The sequence below is a fragment of the Mytilus trossulus genome, chromosome 4 (assembly GCF_036588685.1).
Source record: "Mytilus trossulus isolate FHL-02 chromosome 4, PNRI_Mtr1.1.1.hap1, whole genome shotgun sequence".
Lineage (NCBI taxonomy): Eukaryota > Metazoa > Mollusca > Bivalvia > Mytilida > Mytilidae > Mytilus > Mytilus trossulus.
This window is the reverse complement of record NC_086376.1, coordinates 32,923,684-32,947,626: the sequence shown is the minus strand read 5'-3', so window position 1 is coordinate 32,947,626 and position 23,943 is coordinate 32,923,684. Positions and strand designations below refer to the sequence as shown.

Here is a 23,943-nt window from a genome sequence, read left to right as displayed (position 1 = left end):
AAAATCAAGGGATGACAATTGTGGTCTCAGACCATAGATGCAGACTGGTACATGCTATTCAGTGTGCTAGTAAAACAAAAATTAAGGTGGTACCTAACACTACAGGGAGATAACTCTGTAAAGTCAGCTAAACTTTGATGTGTTGTAAAAGGAATATTAAGCTTCTCAATGATAAAAATTAGTGTTTGTCAAACTGCTATATAACCAGTGTACATTTTGGTGTAACTTTTCTGACAAAACGGTTGGTTCAAAATTTTTGAAATTTTTATATTTTTGTTAAAGGGTCAAAGTAAGTACTTTGACAAAATTTTATGAAAATTAAACGAGCCAAATTAATTTTAGTTCAAGTGTTGGGTACCACCTTAAGCCTCACATAAAATTGGAAAGACATATTTTTTTTAAACTACTCTCTTAGTCGAATAAGCATTGACATGCATAGAAGTCTTCTCATGTATAAAATATCCCAGTAGGATTTTTTTTGGTTTACTTAAAAATATTTCATGATGATGAGTAATGTCTCCACCTATTTTATACTCACTCAACTTTTGGATCATTTTCTCTTAAGAAATAGATTGAGTTCTCTTGACATAGATCCTGCTCTGATGACTCAGAGAATTTGAAGGTGTTCACTGACACTTTGTCCAAAAGAGGATTGTAATCTACTGTCCAAACAAAATTTCAGTGCCCAATTAATAATGATATATATATATATATTTATCATATATTTAGTACAAAATACAGCTATTTTGTATATCTAATAAAGGTTCTTTTTTCCAGTCTGTATCACCTACCCTGTATCGCATACCCCGTATCGCATGGCTAAACCCGTATCGCATACCCTGTATCACATGGTAAAATCCGTATCGCATATCTTTTTTTTTTTTTTTTTTTTTTAAACTAAAGTCAGTTTGTTTTGTTTTTTTTGCTTAAGAATTTTTTTTTAAAAAATAGGTCAATTTTTTTAATGACGTCATTGTTTGGTATTTAACGTCACGAACATCAAGTTTTCATACTGTAAGTTTTTACAACAAATTTTTTGGCACACTAAAACTATAAAAAATACAAAACACTCAAATATATACAATAATAAACAAAATATTTTCAAAACAACAGATTGTAAGGTAACCTAGGTGCTTCGTATAAATAATTGAGCAGTTATTTTAAAGCTTTGAAACAAGACAAAAGCAGAACTGAAGGTAACTGGTTTTGAATGTTGAAACCAGGAACTTTTACCTAAATGTACCATATCAAGTAAAAGGAGAGAAATATGGCTGTAAAAAAGAAATCAAATGAACATTTAAAAGCTGAAAAAACAAACAAAACATTGAAAACTAAGGACTGAGCAACACAAAACCAACCAAAAAGTAAGGGTGATCTCAATAAAAGGTCAATCTATTCAAAAAAGGAAATGTGTGTCCAGCATGCATACCTGCCAACTTTTCAAAATCCCCATGGGAGTTTTACTTGCAAGATGGCTCTTGTAGTCCTACAAAACCTTCAAGGGGGCCTTCAAATACATTTTAATGTTGTTTTGGGGCTTTTTCATACCATGCATACTTTTACAAGCCTATAGCCATTGTAAAATTAATTGTTTTGTTTCAATTGTGGACAAAACTGCTCTTTCAAAATTCCCATTTGGTAGCCTCCATGGGGGAAATCCCCAGCAAATAGTGACAGTTGGCAGGTATGAGCATGATTTTTTGGCATTTATTTCAGATAATGAAGAGAGTGGAGAAACAAACCAGCTGTTAGACAGTCAAACATATAAATCTGATGGTAAACTTTATCATGCCAGTAAAGGTAAGATAGAAATTTAATGGATTTTCTTATCAATATCATAGTTACTCTGAGAAGATTTGCCTCAAATAATAATTTATGATATATAAAGAGGATACTAGGAATTAACAAAAATGTTAAACAGTATAACAAAACAATGTCAAAGATAACCAACACCTGAACCTTTTGTGAAAATAGATGTACAATACATGGTCCAGATATTCTCACTTTTTGTAGCAGTGTTACAACTAGTGTAATGCGCTCAAAATCCATCTTATTTTGCCTATCAAAAAAATAGAAGATGTGGTTTGATTGGTGATGTGACAACTCTCCATCCGAGACCAAATGACATAGAAGTTTACAGCTCTAGGTCAGCGTGTATCTTTCATGTCTTTCTACAGTCAAACTTGCTATAACTTAAGGTCACCTCTTTTAGGCAAACAACTGACTTTGTAGGTCACCCTCATCTTGTGTCACTGATGTTATATTAATGCATTTTTAATCACCACTCAGAATAGATCAGATTTTTCTGATACAGGGAGTGAAATTTATATACAGGTTTGATTGGGCAGTCTGTTTCACATAAGAAATTTTGACCATAATTTGTAAATGTTCAAAAGTCAAACAACTACTTGTTGTGAATAATTGTGAATGAGGGATAAATTTAGAGATATTTATTGAAAGAGAGAGATATCCAAAGTTTGAATAAATAAAGAATTGAATATGGTAGGCTTTTAACATGATGGTCATTTGCATTTCAGTCTTTGTTTCTTTGTTGCTATACAGTGTTATAGTAACCCTTCAGCTTGATGCAGACATTTTAATAATAGCTAATTTTCACTTCTCAAAATTGAGTTAATAGCAGTAATTTTCATGTTTAACCAAAAATGCATTTGTACTTATTATTTTCATTCAGGAATGTTTGTAGGCATTTTATTTGATTGGTCTGGGGCCACTTTTGAATGAGGTGTGCCTACAGTCTAAACTTTTCAAGATTCAAAAATTAGAAGAAAAAAAAATCCAAGCCAACTTTTTGCTGATGATACCAGCATTTTCAATCATAAGGAAGTTTGATACATTCATAGCAATAAAACTGTTAGTTGTACTTTGTTTTAATGGTTACATAGATTTGCATGGAAGATTTTTTCATAGATTGTAGCTTTAGTTGTAAAAGTAGTTTGGCTAGAACAAGGTCAAGAAGCATAATTTTAGAAAGTGTAATTTAATCTAGGTTAAACATGTAAGATCTAAATACATTAAAACTGTCAAACAAAGTATACATTTAGTTACAGATCTTTTAGCCTTTTAGACAACATTAACTTTGTTGAACCTTCATGCAATTTTATGAAATTTGGACAGAAGCTTATTTGTGTCTTAAAGATATTATTCAGAGAAAAGTTTGCAAAGTACATACCATATGTAAAAAAAAATTGACCTATACAAATTATGGTAATTCTGGAAGACATACAATGTATAGTACTCTATGAAGGTATGCTCTGATATGTAGAAGTTTGGGGAATCTTTTTGATGACATGTGATATGTACATACTTAATGTCCAATAATGAATGCAAATTTCACTTTGTCTTTTTGATGAATAATGTTTTAGAATTAACTGACTATGCATGTAAATTCCAAGCTTATCTTCTTATGAATAAAAAATTACGGCATATTACATGCATGTGTTTATTTGTGTTACTAACTCTGGTTGAACAATACTGGGTAATGTCTTGCAACTGATATTAAGTTAGACCCATTATTATAGAGAGAGACCAGTTTCTACCTAAAATTCCCTCTTTTGGGGTCTTTCTTTTATTCACAATTTGTTTTACAGATATCATCTGTTTTAACATTGGATTTTATTAAAATTTAGCAAGAGAATGGATTGGAATTGGAAATACAAATTTGGTTTTCAACTAAGTTTTGGAAAAGTACAACTGCATCAATTATGATTCAATTTTGACCTAGAAAATGAACATGACATAATTTTACATTCACTATTCTCATCTAGTCTGTTGTTTTTTAAAACACATGAATCTGTGTGTTCATGTAGATGATTTTTGTTAAAAAGAAAAATCTACAAAAATAAGCATATTGCATTGAGAATATTTTATGATAAGCTTGCAAGGCAGAAAATGAATATTAGTACATGTATAGGAAATGTGATTGACTGTGTGATACAGTAATTTATTTTGCTAAAAGAAAATAACAATATAAGAACATCTGTGATCTGTCCATATGACACCAAGTCCCACTTGCAGTATCCCAAAATCTGTGTCAAACCTTAATTAGTTTACATTTTAAAAGTTCACATCATGCTGACAAAATAATATTTCCTGTAGGCTAATTGATGTTGATTTTAACCCAAATTTTGCAAACTTTGGGTCTTTGAAGACAGGACATTTTTCTTATATTTTTGGAGCTTTGATTTTAAAAATATGTTCATTAGAAAACAGGTATCTCAAATTTGGTTTAACACAAACAATTAACTTTTTTGTCTAATTATAGAAATATAAAAAAAAGAAGATTTATCTATAAATGTATATATTTAAATAAGCTAACAATTGAAATTTGGGGAAACCCTTTATATGACAGGAATTGTGTTTTCTTTTTAAACACCAATAAAGGAAATAATATATATAGAATTAAATACTTATTTCTGACTTTTTTAATGCCAAAAAAACCCTATTAACTTTAAAACTGTTGTCCAATATATAGATTAACTAGCTACATTTCTGTTCTTTAGCATGATCTGTTAAACCTTGCATGCTTCTTTTGTTTTAGGCTATGATTCTGATGATGAAGAAGATAATAATTCAAAAAGCACACGTCGAATCCGTGGGAAAAAGTATACCTCGCTCCCAAAAGACGATTCATTTGATCAGCATAGTCACAGAGTGAACGGTGCAAATGGTCATCACGTGAATAATCATCAAAAATCAGAATCCGTTGAATATTATATTAAAAAGACTCATGAAGGGTCGGAGACTGATTCTGAATATGGAAGTGACAAAGAAAGTCCATCCAAAACAAGTTACGTTAAACAGGAACGGCAGCCTGGAGGTATACAATGCATGAAGTTGTGTGTATTATCAATAAATCTTTGCTTACATTACATTTGCTTTTTTCCATGAACCTCTTTCTCACCTCAGGGAAAAAATGGATGAAAAAAATTAAAAAGCATATATGTAGGTCATAATTCTAGCAGTCATGACAGTGATGTTTTGTGTGATTTTCAGGAATAAAAATCTTCTACCCAGTATACAAAAGAAAATTTGATGTTTCAGAAATTTACAGCTTATTTCTGAAGATACCAGTTAAACCGTCTCTTTATTTGCATAAGAAGCATTTGCACGAATTTGTTTAAAACATTTTTTTTATTTAATTGACTGGATTTTTACATAGTTCTTACAAAGTAGGTAGACATAAATTTAGTCTTTGATAGATTGTGATTTTTGCATGCATCAGATGAATGCCATTATTAAATGTCCTGCATTTGCTTGCATGGTAACAAAGTTTAAAAAAATTACAGTTATAGTGGAGATTTTTTTTTACACTTTTTGTCAGGTAAAAGAAATTGTTCAAAAAAAAGGCTTACTAATCTAACTTGTGAAAAAGTAGGTTCGTCCATTGTCGAAAAACATTCTACTTGTAATGAAAATGAAAAGAAGATTATGGGGAAAATGAATGTGAGATATTGAACAAAACATGATGCAAAGTGTTGTATAAAAAACACAAATTGAATCTTTACAATGATATAGATCAAATTCAGAAACTATTGTGAGGTATTTAGTTATGCAAATTATGCCACTGGTTTAGTATCCTAATAATAAAAACTAGCATTCTGATATCCAATACATATATCTGAATAATTTTTTATCTAAAATTGAATTAATCAATCTCCCATTTTTGCTCAGTCTTCAAAAACGGCAATATTAAATGCTTACTGTAATTTCTAAATTAACATTTTTTACTTAACAAAAGAAATTAAAAGTTGCTGAAAGATTAATTCAGAATCAAACTGAGAATGGAAATGGGGAATGTGTCAAAGAGACAACAACCTGACCATAGAACAGACAACAGCAGAAGGTCACCAACAGGTCATTAATGCAGCGAGAAATTCCGGCACCCAAGAGTCATCCTTCAGCTGGACCCTAGGCAAATATATATACTAATTCAGTGATAATGAACGCCATACTAAATTCAAAATTGTTAGAAGACAGCATTTTATCAATACTAATGCCATTCATATGGTTATATTGTAGATTATGATACAGATGAAGAAACAGACCACCTTTTACAGAAACAGTACCAGAAAGATCAAAATGTTGACATTCCAGAACTGTCACAACCCCCGGTAAATAGAACTGCTCAGGTAAACACACACACACACAACAAAAACACATATCAGAATCTAACCAAACATTAAAAACGTTTAAAAACCTTTGATGCTAGGCAACATCTATTAATCATAGCTATGACTCAATGAGTAAAATAAACTATCCAGTATTTGGGTTTCATACAATTAAGAAGATTTGATATAATTGCCTTTGAGACAACTCCATCATAGACCAACAACCGAAGTTAGCAACTATTGGTTACAGAATGGCTTTCAACACTTATTGGATGATAGGCAGTGATGAAACTCAACTTACATTGTCTAGAAACAGAGGATGAAGTAAGCATAACAATTTAACTGTTAATTTTAGATCAGTGATTGTTGAAAAATGTACGTTGTTCATCTATGATCTTATCATCATAAGAAGTTGTAGAGATTAAAAAGTACCTGAAAAGTGATTTCAATTAGAATTTAGATATGGTACTTGGATCAAATGACAATTTTGTTGTTGGCTGCCTTGTCAGCATATTCAAAAATTAACAGTTTTCCAATAGTATTTTATATTTTATTTTGCCTTTAAATTTAATTTATTTTCATAATATTTTTTTATAAAAATAATGTATTCTTTTACAAAAGAATCAACAAATTTTTTCGTCAGCTTTCACGTTTCTGCACCAGGATTGTAGTAAGAGGAAGGAAATTGCTAAAGACCTACCTAACAACTTTCCTTCCAGATAAATTAAAAATGTTATAATTTTTGGTTCCATTCTTTTGAAAATTCCAGGCAGTCTTGGAACAACGTTAAGCTCTCCTGTAACGACATGACCTCAAATTGTCAAAGTGTTTATTGTTTTGTCTTTTGCAGGATAAGAAATATAGATGGGATGCTTAATATTGATATTATTTTATCTTTTATATACTGAGAAACAAAAATCTTTTGCTTAAAGTTTATATTCTTTTTATATTCTTATCTATTTATAGGCTGAGAAACGTAGATCTCGTGCTAAAGAAGGTGAGAGGCAGTCATGTAAGCTATCCAATTTTTGTCTAATCTGTTTTACCACTTTAGCTTCATGCTTCAGCTGTTGTTTTTGGTGAGTTAACAGATCTAGACAAGAATTAGTCTGTTCTTGCTCTACACTTTAATTTATACACAGCTACTTTTGCAAAGGTAATATTTCTGTACTTAAAATCTGTAGTAATGGAAACTTACTTTTAATATTTAGTACTATTTCTTTTCTATAGAATTGTTGTAATATTTTGGTACTTGTATTTTCCAGTACTTGATTTGTACTTAAAATATTGGTACAAAATTAATACCAACAATGATCACAGTATTCCATGTTTGTACATCATAATTTTGTGAGATTTGAAAAAGACAAACGTTCAAAATGCTGAAAATGTAACTGTGCAACCAAAAATCTATAGTACTTAAATTTCAAGTACAAATCAAGTACTGTAAAATTCAGGTACCTAAATATTACAATAATTTTAAAGTAACAAAATAGTACTGAATATTAAAAGTAGGTTTCCAGTACTAAAGATTTTAGGTACAGAAATAGAACCTATGCAAAATTAGCTGTGTAGTACAGTGAATGTTAATAAGGATTTGTCAACTACTTGTATTGATGTTTTATAAAAACTGTTTTTTTTTTCTTTCAAACAATTGTTTTGATGGCATTGATCTTAAAATTCTGTTTTTGAAGTGTCTAGAGGTTGTTTGTTTATTTGACAAATTTTGTCTTCACAATTTAATTATGGTTGAAATGTGTAGCAAACTGTGGCACAAATCTTATACTTTAGGTTTTATCATCAAGAAATGATAACTCTATAAAACAAAATTATATTCAAATTAAACAGAAACATTCAATGATTTTAAATCTATCAGTGCCAATTCATTAAAATCTGATCAGAAATAACTCTACAAAATTTTGTGAAAAACATGGTTTTATATTAAAATCACAAGTGATGAATAATTATGTACATGCACTGTAGGTCATTATAAAAATCCTTCCCAATAAGAGATGGTGTAAAGATGGATACACATCAAATTTACTCCCCCCCCCCCCCCCCCCCCCAAGAAGATTGAGTGAAGGATACAAAAAAATAACCAATTTTACTCATTGGAAAAAAATCAGTGAGGGACATAATTTTTCCCTACTTCGTCAAAAGTTAGCAAGGGACACAAAAATTCCTCACTAGTAAAAGAATTAGTGTGGATACAATTTTTTCAAGGGCATAATATGTTAGCTGTCTATGTACACTTGGGTAAAGCTTCAATTGCGGGTTCCACCATCCACATAAGCAAGCAACTTTTCTTTTTTCTTTTTATGGATTTTGTTCACATTTGGTATTTTGCTTATATAATATAAGCATGAGCATTTTCTTTTTATATTTTATAGTTCTATTATCATTACATTCTTTAAAAACTTATTATTGACTGTATATATTTGTATTCACTTACAACACTGAGAAAAAAACACCAAAATAATGTTAAAAAAGAAAATTTAATAAGATGTTTCAATTTAATATACTCTGACAGGAAATAATGTATTATTGTAACAGTACTCAACTAAATAGTTGTTATAATTAACATTGGAAAAAATAATCTACATTATAATAGCACGTTTTTTAAGATTCAATTGCAAAAAAACATTTTGTTTTCATCTAACATTCATCAGTTACTAGTATTTAATGTTCCCTATTGGGTGAGTTGTTCTGGAAGCTGGTGCGAATCTCCTCCACCAATCACAGCTAAGAAGCACATGATTACTGGACTTGAGGTCTGTTGTTTACCCTATGATTCCTTCTTGAAAAGTAACTTAACAAAAATGGCCACTTCAAGGGAAATTCAAAACAGAAAAACCTCCATACAATGACAAAATCAAAAGCTCAAACACATCAATCGAAAGGAAAACAACTGTCATATTCCTGATTTGGATTATTAATTTTCTAATGTAGAAAATGGTGGATAAGACCTGGTTTCATAGGTAGCTAAACCTCTCACTTGTATGACAGTTAATTGATACTTGTTTTCAATAGAAATGTGCCAAGCACTATATGAGGAGCTTCATTAAACAATTGGTTAACATTTAAATGCTCAATACTTTTTAATTTAAAGATAAGTTTTTTAATAGTTTCAAAATCTGCATAAAAAAACAATACGTTTCTGTTCTTCATAAAGATTTTCTTCTACTATATGCATATACTTTTTTCTGTGTATTTTAATAGACGTTTTATATAATAACTTGTTTATTTTAATTGTCATGGATGTTATTTTTATCTGGTTATGATAGACATGTACAACCAACAGCTATCATCCTTTCCTGGAAAAAAGTAGTCCAGTCTATTATTGATATTTAAGAATATTAATAATATCATTTCTTCATTGAGTTAACATACTTAATCTGAACAATATCTGGTAAGAGTTGATACGTAGAAAGCTCTTACAGCCCTGCAAATCAGTGAGTTTCAATCAAATGTCGTTTACAGCTTCACTTGCAAATTAAATTTTATTTTATCAATGGTAGATAATAGAAACTTATGTTTGGTTTAGTTATTGAGCACAATGCTTTCTTGCAAAAAAATCTAAAAATTTAGTTTTTAAAAATTGGCTGTATATATAGATATACGCTGGTTGTTTCTGCTTTAAAATTTAGCAAAGTAATAATTAAATGCAGAATTTTCAAATTATTGATTTGTCACAGTTAGTACAACCAGATTTTATTGGCACTCTGAGAATTTTGTTTTTCTGTAGTATGAGAGTTTATGCACAAATACTGTTCAATTTTCTTGATGCAAAATCATTCATTTCATACAAGAAATAGGGTCTAATAAGTTGGTTAAATTCACTCACTTTCTCCAATGTTCAAACACCTTTGATATAACACTAATGTTTTAGATTCTAATTCATTTATATATATTAATGAACTTAAAAGTTTTAACTACAAATCTATGATAAATTTGAGATATTTTATTTGTGTATTGTTGAAAAATACCTTTTATTAAGAAGAAAATTTATATCAGTAAAATTTAGAAGGAAATAATAAAACCATTTGCATGAAAGTAGGAGATCCCCTTGTACAGAACTGTTAAGTGGCTTATTTTCACAGTCTAAATCAGGTGCTGATTCATTGGGTTAAATTTGATGTTAGGGCAAAGGGGGCTCCTTAGAACTAGAAATAAGAGGACCTTATGTAGACACAAAATTGCCCGTAATTTCAATTGTTTTACCTATTTTTCTTAGTTAAGGGGGAATCGTATGATTGGTGCATTCTCAACTGAATCTGTGTCTGAATTTTATAAAGTTCAAAGGCAAACCAGTAGTCAATGTTTTATTTATTTTATTAAATTTTGACTTTGAATAGATCAAATTTACTTGGGATAATTGTATAATTTGATTTTAAATTGTGTGATAAGTGAAAATTCTCCACTTAACAGTATCATTGTGACCTTTTAATGATTAATTTTATCATTTATTTCCATGCAATCCTGATCATCTACTAACATAATAATTAACACTTTTTGGTAAGTTGTATTACTCAGATATAAATGCATGGGGTTTTTGCTTGGTTGTGGTATTGGAGAAAAATTGTTTTATTGCATTTATTGATTTCTCAGTTGTTTACTGTTATTTTGTATCATTTACAAACATTTTCTCTGCTTATTTGAAACAGGAAATATCTGATTCATTTATGTCTGGCTTCTTCTGGAAAAACTACAAATTTCTTTGATACATTTTTTAGTTGTTTGTTATTCATTTGTTAATGTTTTTTCTATAATCTCTAAACAAAACCTTGACCACTTTGACAAATCACACATAACATGTTGTCAAATGATAATTCTTAATATAATACCATACACAGGTCTTATAAGTAAGACTCTTATATGAAACAATATCTTGGTTTAGAAGTAAGGGTTCAAATTTGGCATGGAAATGGCAATTTCTAAACAATATAAATGATATACAAACTTAAAAATTGCTTATCTACTGGCAAAGTATTTTCATGTCTTCATTTTTAGCTCACCTGGCCAAGTGAGCTTTTCTCATCACTTGGCGTTGTCGTCTGTCGTCGTCGTCCATTGTTGTTTTTAATTTTTTACATTTTGAACTTCTCCTAGAGAACCACTGAATGGAATGAAACCAAACATGGCCTGAATGTTTCTTATGAGGTGCTGACCAAGTGTTGTTACTTTGTAGCCAATCCATCATCCAAGATGGCCGCCAGCAGGGGACTTAGTTTAACATAGGACCCTACTGGAAATGCCTACAAATGACTTCTTTTAGAGAACCACTGAATGGAATGAAACCAAACCTGGCATAAATGTTTTTCTTATGAGAGTTTGACCAAGTGTTGTTACTTTGTAGCCGATTCCATCATCCAAGATGGCCGCCAGCAGGGGACTTGATTTATCATAGGACCCTATGGTAAATGCATACAAATGACTTCTATTAGAGAACCACTGAATGGAATGAAACAAAACATAGCATGAATCTTCCTTATGAGGTGCTGACCAAGTGTTGCTACTTTGTTGCCAATCCAACGTCCAAGATGGCCGCCAGTTGGGGGACTTAGTTTAACATTGGATCCTATGGGAAATACATACAAATGTCTTCTTTTAGAGAACCACTGAATGGAATGAAAGCAAACATGACATGAATGTTCCTGATGAGATGCTGACCAAGTATTGTTACTTTGCTGCCAATCCATCAGCCAAGATGGCAGCCAGCGGGGGCTTAGTTTAACATAGGACCCTATGGGAAATGCATACAAAAGTCTTCTTCTAGAGAACCACTGAATTGAATGAAACCTAACAAAGCATGAATGTTCCTTTCCAAATGAGGTGCTGGCCAAGTGCTGTTTATTTTGTAGCCAAATTTTATCTTTTTTATATGATTTCAAAAACCGAAGTAGAGTCAGGTGAGCGATACAGGCTCTTGAGAGCCTCTAGTTTATGATATTTCCTATATTTTACAGTAGGTCAACAGTATAATGCTGTAAGCATGTGGAAATAGAATGTTTTTCAAATTTTTTTTTATGATTTGTTTTTAGCTTTTGTATGATAAAACTTTGTCAATTTTCTGAAGATTAAAAGTGTATTGAGTAATCTTTTAAATGCATGGCGTTTTATTTACCATTGGTTTAATGTTTCTTTATGCATGTTGATCTTTTAAAATAAAATTATTACTGGATAATTCAAATTTTTTTACTTGTTTAATTTTATAAAAAAGTGAACAAACACAGAGTGTATAAGATTATGTACTCTAGTATTGGGTTTCTTGCTTGTTGAAGACCAATGTTGATCTATATGGATGTATATATCAATTTTAATTAAGTTATTGGTTTGCTTTCTTATTGATATTCACCTCAGATCTCCCTTTGACATTAAACTCTGATAGTACATTGAGATTCAACACACACCAGCCTTTGATTTAACCCTCTTTTTAACATTTACCAACATCTTCCATTTACATATGTATCCCTCAGATTCCTTTTGAAATTTACCCAACATCTTGCATTCACATATAGTGATATACCCCATTTTTTCCATTAACAAATATCCTACATTATCCATTGACAATCACCTATCATCTTTGAAATTTACCCCACATTATCCATTGACAATCACCTATCATCTTTGACATTTACCCCACATTATCCATGATTGACAATCACCTATCATCTTTGACATTTACCCCACATTATCCATCGACTTAATCAGGGTCTTTTCTCATTTACCACACATGATACTTTGACTTTTTACCTCACACTATATATTAACAATTACCCAACATCTTCTTTTGAAAATTTACCCTGATCTTACTAAACGTTTACCACACACCTATGATTGACATTTACCTAACTTCTACCTCTAACATGACAGTCACCCTTTAATCTCTCTTTGACATTAACCCCACATCTTCGTTGATTTTAAGCCCATACCTTTTTCCCCAAATCTTTCTTAGACATTAGCCCACATGTTCCTTTGACATTAAGTTATTTTGACATTGACCCCAATCTTTCTTTGACATTTACCCCATATCTTCCTTTGGCATTTACCAAAATCTTCATTTGATATTTATCCCACATTATCCTCTGATAATTATCCCACATTTTTCATTTAGATTCACCAAGCATTTTCATTTGAAATCTACTCTACAATTTTTGTTACATAACAGCATAAAATTGAGAATATCTACCATTTATTCTGACCCAGTTTGATAAGTCAGCTTTCTCAATAAGGTTTAGGTGCTGGAATGTACTTTATTTTTCTACATGTATTAAGCTATACAGAAACAGTGTTTGTCTCTTAAATTAATACTGATACTGAATGTTGGTCATGGATTTTATAATTAATTGATTGGAGGGACAACTGTAACTTAACCATTTGAATTTGGATCCAGCTGCTGAATCAAATGTACAGTTTAGTTGAAAAATTGTATATAAAGCTCAATAGTTGAACTAGATTGATAAATGAATAGATTTGTCAATAAAGCTTCTTTCTATGCTACAATTCAAACATATTTTAATGTATATTATATACTGGAACTGACATTTTTAATATACATATTTTAATTTAAACAGTTTTATATTTTCAGCTTCTGTTTATGATCCTGAAAATCCATCAGTTTTGATAGAGGGCGTACTGTTCAGAGCTCGTTACTTAGGATCGACACAACTTATCTCTGAGGGGCAGCCGTCAAAAGCTATGAGAATGATGCAGGCTCAAGAAGCTGTAGGCAGAATAAAGGTATCGATCAATATAATTTACTTTCATAAACTTAGTATAGATTTTGTCTGATATTTGTGACATAGCAGAGATTTATTCAGGCATTAGATAGAAAATAGTTTTATCTCCTGATAATCCAAGGTCATTCAAAATATTTCATCATTTCATCATGTAATCTATGTGTGAAACATCATTTAATAAAGCATGTATGATGAAATCACTATCAATAAAGTTGTTACATGTTCTCGGTTATTATTTGAAAATAGGAAATATTTACTTTTCAGTGAAACTCAAGATAGTTATTTTAATAACTTGTAATTTGAAATTTTACTAAATTATCATAAACATTGTGATTACAAATACAGTATCATTAAATGCTTCCTTTTAAACTGTACAAGATTAGAAGTATAGTTACTGTTTCAGGATTTTTCATGTAAAATTTAAGTTATTCAGTTTCTTTCTTGTCAATATGCAAATTTCTGAGACTCACCAATCATGACATTAGGAAGGAATGGTAAAATGAATTTGACTGATTGTAAACAATGATAAGTTTTAAGTAGATTTTAGTTTTTGAATGTCTAGTTTTATCAATTTTAGACAAAAGATTGGAAAACAATCTGAACATATTGATATAAACTAGTTGCAAGGGTGAAAATTGAAAAAATAATTCAGCCCATGATAAATTTCTTTTAATTCATGTTTCATGTTAAATGCATACTGTATAGCAGGTTATTTTTGAGGGTGTAAATTTTCGCGAATAGAACAAAATCGCCAAAATAAATACCACCAAATTAAAAGTGTACATGCAAAGGTATTGATAAAAGTTTTGAATCCCCCAAAATATTTCTTATACCTTTTTCAATGAAAACTGCGAAATTTTACACCCACAAAATTAACCCGCTAAACTGTATTCCCAACATTGTACCTTTCCTCATTAGATGAAACTACCCCTTCAATACACTGGACATATTCCTAAAATGTGTGAGATTATATGTCAAGAAAAAGAACATGTGTTATAAAGTGTGCATGCATTGAGTAGAAAATGCATGTGTTGCAAGAATAGAGCGTCAACTCAATTCAATGATGCATTTTTAAATCAAATTGTACACATGATAGTTACAGTAAAATTGTTTTAACTTTTGATTTCTTCCGCTCACGAGACTGTCTTTCAAATACAATGTTAAATGTAGCAATTTTCAGAGAGTTCCATGCTTACTTTTGACAGAAGTTAATGAAAATAAATTTAGATAAGCATTGTCATTTTGACTGGACAAATCTGAAAATAACCTTAAACAGAAAAATTTCTGAATCAATGTCAGATTAAAAAAAAGGATATACTTCCATAAATGTCTCTCTCAGACCTCTACCACTCACCTTAAACTAAGTGAATAGGTGTCTGGTCATTTGACGACCATGTGTTCAAAAAGACATGACTATGGATTCATTATTATTTTAGGGGGCCTTGGTGGCCAAGTGGTTTGAGTAGTTACTACTGTAATCACTAGCCTATCATCAATAAGGTTGTGAGTTTAAACCTTGTTCAAGCGGCTGGACTCGACTCCAATCTTAATTGACTAGGATTGTCAGTTTTCTTATCGAAAGTTGGTGGTTTTTTCAAGGCACTCTGGCTTCCTCCACCAAGAAAAACTGGCCGCCACGAAGTAGCCTAAATACAGTGCTTAAAAGTGGCTTAAAACACCAAAAATCAAATCAAATCAAATTATTATTCATTGGATACACATTTTCATGGATTTTGTGGTTAGCTAGGAACCACAATTCCCAATGTCCAACAAATTGCAGACATTTGCAAAATCATAAAATCAAATATAAAAATGTATCCATTAAAATGCAAGTTTTCCTCAATCCACCAAATATGGTACCCACAAAAAAAAATACAATTATTATATACTGTTCATTTGTGAAGTCTGACAAGTACTGAATTTAAACATTAAAACAGTTATGGATATTTTCTAAGGTTTAATGTTGTCATACTGATTGACGTATTTGCTAATCCTGCATTTTTGATGTCGAGACTAAAATGATTTAATATTTTCCTTTATTTACCAAGGCGTCGGTAAGTGCATGAATGTTGTAGAAAAATGTTGTTAGCATGTTAAGAAAGAAAGTAAAATTTTTACACTTTGTAAAAAATATTTTTTATAGAGATTTTTAATAAAATGTTAAATTGTTTTCAAACTTACACTATTTGTTTGTCAGTCATGAACTTGTATTGGTATTGAAAGATTATTGTCAGAATTAAATTGTTCAGGTATTTTCTTATTTCAATTTAAGAAGTTTAATATCATGTAGATATGTAACCATTGTATTAGATTATAAAGAGACACCTATGTTTTATAATTAGCTAAATGCACCAGAAGTTGTCACTGTAAGTTGTTATGTTAATGGTTACCATGCATACAAAAAAACATATTCAGAAACTGCAAATTTAATGGCAAAACAAATTCAATGAGAAATATGTAAAAAAAAATGTCAGTCAGCTTGAATGCTAATTTACATATTCATGAATTGAGAAATCCTTATTTACATATTCATGAATTGAGGAATACTGATTTACATATTTATGAATTGAGGAATAATGATTTACATATTTATGAATTGAGGGTAAGTATTGCTATAAATAATTTCTAGTTTCTGAATGATATTTTTTGTGTTTGATGTATTATAATAAGTTTAATGCATGGTAATAATTGACACATGAACCATTATGTGTTAGGCTACATTTAGTTCTGTGCTGTTTTAATTACAGATGCTTGGCACTCTGCATTTTGGGTCAAAATTCCAGGTACTTTATGATTTCATCATACATGTTGTTAATTATATCATCACAATTTTATTTTTCATCATACATGTTGTTATCTATATCACTTTTCAAGTATTTTGAATATATTTTTTGTAAATGTCTCATTAATTGGAAGTAATAGAACTGGAGAAACCTTGCAATTGAATAATGCAAATTACACTGTATACAAATCAGATGAAATCATTGTCACAATATTACTTTACAAAATAAGCAAAGGTAAAATTGGAAAAAATGGATTTGCAAAATTAAGTAACAAATTTTCTTTCTTTTTTGGCAATTTGTGTGTATGTGATTTCTTTAGATTTTTATACAACTAGAGGAAAAAACTCTATACACATAAAAGATATAACAATTTTTCATTTATTAAACTAACAAGGGAATAACCAATTTTGAAAAAACAACATATTTCATGTTTTTGTATACTGATGCATCAAGTTCTGGTTGTCAGATCTGTAGACTGTAGTTAGAGTTTTCTATCAAAGGTCACGTGCATCATGTTTCTTTTTTGTTTTGTTCTAGGACATTTGTAGTACAATGTACTCTTTTCAATGAGTACCTTACAGTTCTCCTTAACCTGTTAAGATATTTACTACAGATTCCTCAGCTTCTTGTGCTGTGTAATTAAAATAACTTTTACTTTCTTGCACATTATCACGATCAAAAGCGCCGTTGATCGAGAATTGGCGCCTCTTGAACTTTTGATGTCATACATCAATCACTTTTCCATTGTGGCTTCAAAGGTTTTTGATCGTGACTTCAAAATTTTAGGGGAATCTTTGTGATGTTCAGTAATGGAGGACTAATAGTGATTAGATGTATTGTATTCCAGTAAATGAAAAACAAACATCAAAGAAATGAAACAAACATGTTTCTGATACATAATTAGGGCCCCGACTAAAAGTCGGGTCGCCCTATAGTGATCAGTCTGTCCGTCTGTCCGTCTGTCCGTCCGTCCGTCTGTCCGTCCATCCGTCTGTCCGTCCGTCCGTAACACTTTAACTTTGTGTCCGCTCCATATCTAGAAAACCGTTATGATTTCATACTTTATACCTTACATGTTTATTAACCACCACCAGAGGGCGTGTCATGATGTATGTACAACTTTTTAGGTCAAAGGTCAAGGTAAAAAAAATTTGGTTTCAGTTGACAACCCTGTGTCCTGTGGTGATGATCGTGTCCGCTCCATATCTAGAAAACCGTTATGATTTCATACTTTATACTTTACATGTTTATTAACCACCACCAGAGGGCGTGTCATGATGTATGTACAACTTTCTAGGTCAAAGGTCAAGGTAAAAAAAATTGGTTTCAGTTGACAACCCTGTGTCCTGTGGTGATGATCGTGTCCGCTCCATATCTAGAAAACCGTTATGATTTCATACTTTATACTTTACTTGTTTATTAACCACCACCAGAGGGTGTGTCATGATGTATGTACAACTTCCTAGGTCAAAGGTCAAGGTCAAAAACTTTGGTTTCAGTTGACAACCCTGTGTCCTGTGGTGATGATCGTGTCCGCTCTATATCTTGAGAACCCTTATGATTTCAAAGTTTATACTTGACATCCATTTTAACCAACACCAGAGGGTGTGTCATGATGTATGTACAACTTCCTAGGTCAAAGGTCAAGGTCAAAAACTTTGGTTTCAGTTGACAACCCCGTGTCCTGTGATGAAGATCATGTCCGCTACATATCTAGATAACCGTTCTGATTTTATACTTAATACTTAACATGTTTATTAACCAACACCAGAGGGTGTGTCATGATGTATGTACAACTGCCTAGGTCAAAGGTTAAGGTCAAAAACTTTGATTTCAGTTGACAACCCTGTGTCCTGTGATAAAGATCGTGTCCGCTCCATATCTGGATAACCTTTATGATTTCAAAGTTTATACTTGACATCCCTTTTAACCACCATCAGATGGCGTGTCATGATGTATGTACAACTTCCTAGGTCAAAGGTCAAGGTTAAAAAAACTTTGGTTTTAGTTGACAACCCTGTGTCCTGAGTTGAAGATTGTGTCCGCTCTATATCTTGGGAGCTGTTTTGATTTCAAATATTATACTTGACATCCATTTTAACAAACACCAGAGGGTGTGTCATGATGTATGTACAACTTCCTAGGTCAAAGGTCTGTCTATCTGTTGGTCTGTCCATCGCTTACAATTTTGATTCACACTATATTTATTTACCCAACGTTATTGACAGCGGGGCCCACAGAGATGGCTTCCATCTCAATGATATCTAGTTTATCTCATTAATGTTTTGCTTATGTAAATCTTTATTTTTGGTTTGTTTTTTTTTGTATTTAGCTTTTAAAGTACACATATGTTTATTTATAATAATGTTGTACTTATATATCTGTATCTTACGGTCTTGTTTATAACCACAGGCAATAATTGCATATTATTGTTTTGTTTCTCTACATGTAGTTGAATATGTGTATGTTAAAAAAATTACATATCAAATTTTTGTCATAAATTTAGTAGGGAAGAGAATTTGTTTTTGTTTTGTATTGTTGGTTTTCATTGAAGTTTGGCAACGTAAATGCCCATGTGATGGCTTTATTTTTTAAAGAATTACAATCCCATGAAACTGCACTATATTTTAAAATAATTAATCAGTAAAAAATGTTCTTTTACTAATGGGGAAAAAAGAAGATTCTGTCTAAATTATTGATGATATTTTCTGAGTATATGTATCATTGTCAACTAGTTCACAAATAAACCATCATCCCTTAAAATTTTGTTGGAACTATTTTTTTTGTTTTCTGTATACATTGTATAACATAGAACTTTATATATAATTTAATAAAAATTTAACCATTCATTCTTTCAATTAATAATTATGTCATATTTTGTCAGAAGCTTGAGAGTGATGAGCTGTAAAGTGTGAGCAGGTTTTGAATATGTCATACAGGCAATAATTTTCAATTTTCAATCTATTAACTTAACTTTAAATTTCTCCAGTACTACTATACAAAATAGTTAAATATTTAGTCAAAAGCTTGTCAGTGATAAGTTGTAAGACTTGAGTGCTTATTGTATCTCTCATAAACTTACATTTTATTTTCCAATACTTAAGATTTTTAGCATTACATTGTGTATATTTTTGTTGGAATTATTTTAGATGTGCATCAGAGGTTGATATTGGAAACATTATTTTTTCATCATATTTTCACACTCAAATCTGTTATGTATGTTTTAATGTCTGGTCTGCAGTCTGTACCTGTCTGTCTGTCTTTTTGTCCCAGGGCATTATGTGTTCCAATCTGCCTGTCTTTTAGTCTGAGGGCATTATGTGTTCCAGTCTGTTCCTGTCTGTCTGTCTTTTAGTCTGAGGGCATTATGTGTTCCAGTCTGTTCCTGTCTGTCTGTCTTTTAGCCTGAGGGCATTATATGTTCCAGTCTGTACCTGTCTGTCTTTTAGTCCGAGGGCATTATGTGTTCCAGTCTGTTCCTGTCTGTCTGTCTTTTAGCCTGAGGGCATTATATGTTCCAGTCTGTACCTGTCTGTCTGTCTTTTAGTCTGAGGGCATTATGTACCAGTCTGAACCTGTCTGTCTGTCTTTTAGTCCTAGGGCATTATGTGTTCCAGTCTGTACCTGTCTGTCTGTCTTTTAGTCTGAGGGCATTATGTACCAGTCTGAACCTGTCTGTCTGTCTTTTAGTCCGAGGGCATTATGTGTTCCAGTCTGTTCCTGTCTGTCTGTCTTTTAGCCTGAGGGCATTATGTACCAGTCTGAACCTGTCTGTCTGTCTTTTAGTCCGATGGCATTATGTGTTCCAGTCTGTACCTGTCTGTCTGTCTTTTAGTCTGAGGGCATTATGTACCAGTCTGAACCTGTCTGTCTGTCTTTTAGTCCTAGGGCATTATGTGTTCCAGTCTGTACCTGTCTGTCTGTCTTTTAGTCTGAGGGCATTATGTACCAGTCTGAACCTGTCTGTCTGTCTTTTAGTCCGAGGGCATTATGTGTTCCAGTCTGTTCCTGTCTGTCTGTCTTTTAGCCTGAGGGCATTATGTACCAGTCTGAACCTGTCTGTCTGTCTTTTAGTCCGATGGCATTATGTGTTCCAGTCTGTACCTGTCTGTCTGTCTTATAGTCCTAGGGCATTATGTTTTCCAGTCTGTACCTGTCTGTCTGTCTTATAGTCCTAGGGCATTATGTACCAGTCTGAACCTGTCTGCCTGTCTTTTTGTTCAGAGAGCATTATGTGTTCCAGTCTGTTCCTGTACCTATCTGTCTGTCTTTTAGTCTAAGGGCATTATGTGTTCCAGTCTGTTCCTGTCTTTTAGTCTGAGGGCATTATATGTTCCAGTGTCTACCTGTCTGTCTGTCTTTTAGTCCTAGGGCATTATGTTTTCCAGTCTGAACCTGTCTGTCTATCTTTTAGTCCAAGGGCATTATGTGTTCCAGTCTGTACCTGTCTGTCTGTCTTTTTGTTCAGAGAGCATTATATGTTCCAGTCTGTACCTGTCTGTTTGTCTTTTTGTTCAGAGAGCATTATGTGTTCCAGTCTGTTCCTGTCTGTCCGTCTTTTAGTCTGACAGCATTATGTGTTCCAGTCTGTTCCTGTCTCTGTCTATTAGTCCAGGGCATTATGTGTTCCAGTCTGAATATGTCTGTCTGTCTTTTAGTCTGAGGGCATTATGTGTCCCAGTCTGTACCTGTCTGTCTGTCTTTTAGTCCTAGGGCATTACGTGTTCCAGTCTGTAACTGTCTGTCTATCTTTCAGTCCAAGGGCATTATGTGTTTTAGTCTGTACCTGTCTGTCTGTCTTTTTGTTCTGAGAGCATTACGTGTTCCAATCTGTTCCTGTCTGTTTGTCTTAAGTCTTGAGGGCATTATGTGTATCAGTTTGTTCCTGTCTCTGTCTTTTAGTCCAGGGCATAATGTGTTCCAGTCTACCTGTCTTTTAGTCTGAGGGCATTATGTGTTCCAGTCTGTTCCTGTCTGTCTGTCTTTTTAGTCCGAGGGCATTATGTGTTCCAGTCTGTACCTGTCTGTCTTTTAGTCCAGGGCATTATGTGTTCCAGTCTTAACCTGTCTGTCTGTCTTTAAGTCCTAGGGCATTATGTGTTCTAGTCTGTTCCTGTCTGTCTGTCTTTTAGTCCTAGGGCATTATGTGTTCTAGTCTGTACTTGTCTGTCTGTCTTTTAGTATTAGGGCATTATGTGTTCCAGTCTGTTCCTGTCTGTCTGTATTTTAGTCCGAGGGCATTATGTGTTCCATCTGTTCCTGTCTGTCTATCCTTTAGTATGTTGGCTAGTTTGTCTGTCCATTCTGTGTCAGGTTAAAATTTTGTTTTAGTGTTCATGTGGTCACATCATTTTGAAATTTTGTACACAACTTCATTATGATATTAACTTTTTAAAATAGAAAAAGGAAAAAAAACCAACAGATTGGGGGATGTTATGTGTGAGTTTAATGGCTAATGGTTTTGATAGATTTATTGACATTGTATTGATCCTTTACAGCAAGAAAAAACAATGTGGTTGCAACATAAACAACATGCTATTATTTATGTTTATCTGTAAAACTTGATAATTATTTGTGGGTTATTCTGCCTATTTGTCCCATAAAATTTCCTTTTCAGTTTTCTCTGGAAATTCATGTCACAGTTTTCTGAAATTTGGTAAAAAGCTTCAAGGGAGCATGCTATGTTGTGTAGTTGGTTTTCTTGGTTTTCTTATCAATTACTTATCAATTTCTTGTTTTCTGCATACTAAAGGTGATGTTAGAAGTGTTTAAACTTGACTGGCTATACCACCCTTGCACTGTTGGTACTTAAGGTTTGGAAATCATTAATAACCAAAAGCCCACAGTTCAATTTGTGGTATAGCTGATAGCAAGATAGAAAAATAGAGAAATTTTCATTTATCTTAAATCTGTATATATTAATGAAAATTTTTAATCTTGATTTTGAATTTTTTGTTTTATAGGCCCCAGAAGGTGAGAATCAACCAAGTACTGCTGTTGACTTGTTTGTTTCTACAGAAAAGATTATGGTCCTCAATACAGATTTGCAGGTAAGGGAAAAGTGTATTCTATAGCGTTTTTCAATGAAAAGACATATTAAAACTACCGATTATACCTAAAGAGGAAGAAATACCTCAATCTTTATTTTTCTTTCTCAATAACTCAGTCAGCTTAGTTGCTGTCAAAACTCTGACAATGTACTGCTCATGTATATTTTCTTCCTGTCCCTTACTTTAGCCTGAATCAAATGTCATGAAACTTATACATGATACTTATTACCATAAAACATGGATCAAGTTCTAATTTTGGTAGTCTCACTTTACTGTTTTGGTTAATGGTCTCATTATTAATCAAACAAAATATTTTATTAGCGACAGCCAGCAGTTTAAGTTTGTGGTCTCATTAGTAATCATACCACATATTTTATAAGCAACAGCCAGCAGTTTTAGTTTGTGGTCTCATTAGTAATCGTACCACATATTTTATAAGCGACAGGCAGCAGTTTTGGTTAATGGTCTCATGAGTAATCATACCACATATTTTATAAGCGACAGGCAGCAGTTTTGGTTAATGGTCTCATAAGTAATCATACAAAATATTTTATAAGTGACAGCCAGCAGTTTTAGTTTGTGGTCTCATTTGTAATCATACCACATATTTTATAAGCAGCATGCAACAGTTTTGGTTTATGGTCTCATAAGTAATCCTACCACATATTTTATAAACGACAGGCAGCAGTTTTGGTTAATGGTCTCATAAGTAATCATACAACATATTTTATAAGCGACAGGCAGCAGTTTTGGTTAATGGTCTCAAGTAATCATACAACATATTTTATAAGCAACAGGCAGCAGTTATGATTAATGGTCTCATAAGTAATCATACAACATATTTTATAAGCGACAGGCAGCAGTTTTGGTTAATGGTCTCATTAGTAATCATACCACATATTTTATAAGCGAAAGTCAGCAGTTTTGGTTAATGGTCTCATTAGTAATCATACCACATATTTTATAAGCGACAGGCAGCAGATTTGGTTTATGGTCTCATAAGTAATCATACAAAATATTTTATTAGCGACATCCAGCAGTTTTAGTTTGTGGTCTCATTAGAAATCATACCAGATATTTTATAAGCGACAGGCAGTAGTTTTGGTTAATGGTCTCACAAGTAATCCTTCCACATATTTTATAAGCAACAGGCAGCAGTTTTGGTTAATGGTCTCATAAGTAATCATACCACATATTTTATAAGTGACAGGCAGCAGTTTTGGTTAATGGTCTCATAAGTAATCAT

The 23,943-nt window shown here is 32.1% G+C and overlaps 1 protein-coding gene across 9 annotated transcripts in view; it reads left to right on the top strand.

The window, feature by feature from the left end:
• LOC134715144 (amyloid-beta A4 precursor protein-binding family A member 1-like) overlaps nt 1-23,943 on the top strand; it is a 78,265-nt gene that overhangs the window by 4,194 nt on the left and 50,128 nt on the right. The window contains exons 4-9 of one of the 9 annotated variants that reach the window (XM_063577095.1): nt 1,717-1,800; nt 4,559-4,837; nt 6,040-6,131; nt 7,095-7,125; nt 13,744-13,865; nt 22,611-22,697. In XM_063577095.1, coding sequence (XP_063433165.1) covers nt 1,717-1,800; nt 4,559-4,837; nt 6,040-6,131; nt 7,095-7,125; nt 13,744-13,865; nt 22,611-22,697 — 695 coding nt within the window. Of the gene's footprint in view, nt 1-1,716; nt 1,801-4,558; nt 4,838-6,039; nt 6,150-7,094; nt 7,141-13,713; nt 13,866-22,610; nt 22,698-23,943 lie in introns of all 9 variants that reach the window. The other 8 variants (XM_063577093.1, XM_063577091.1, XM_063577094.1 and 5 more) reach the window with 8 other exon arrangements.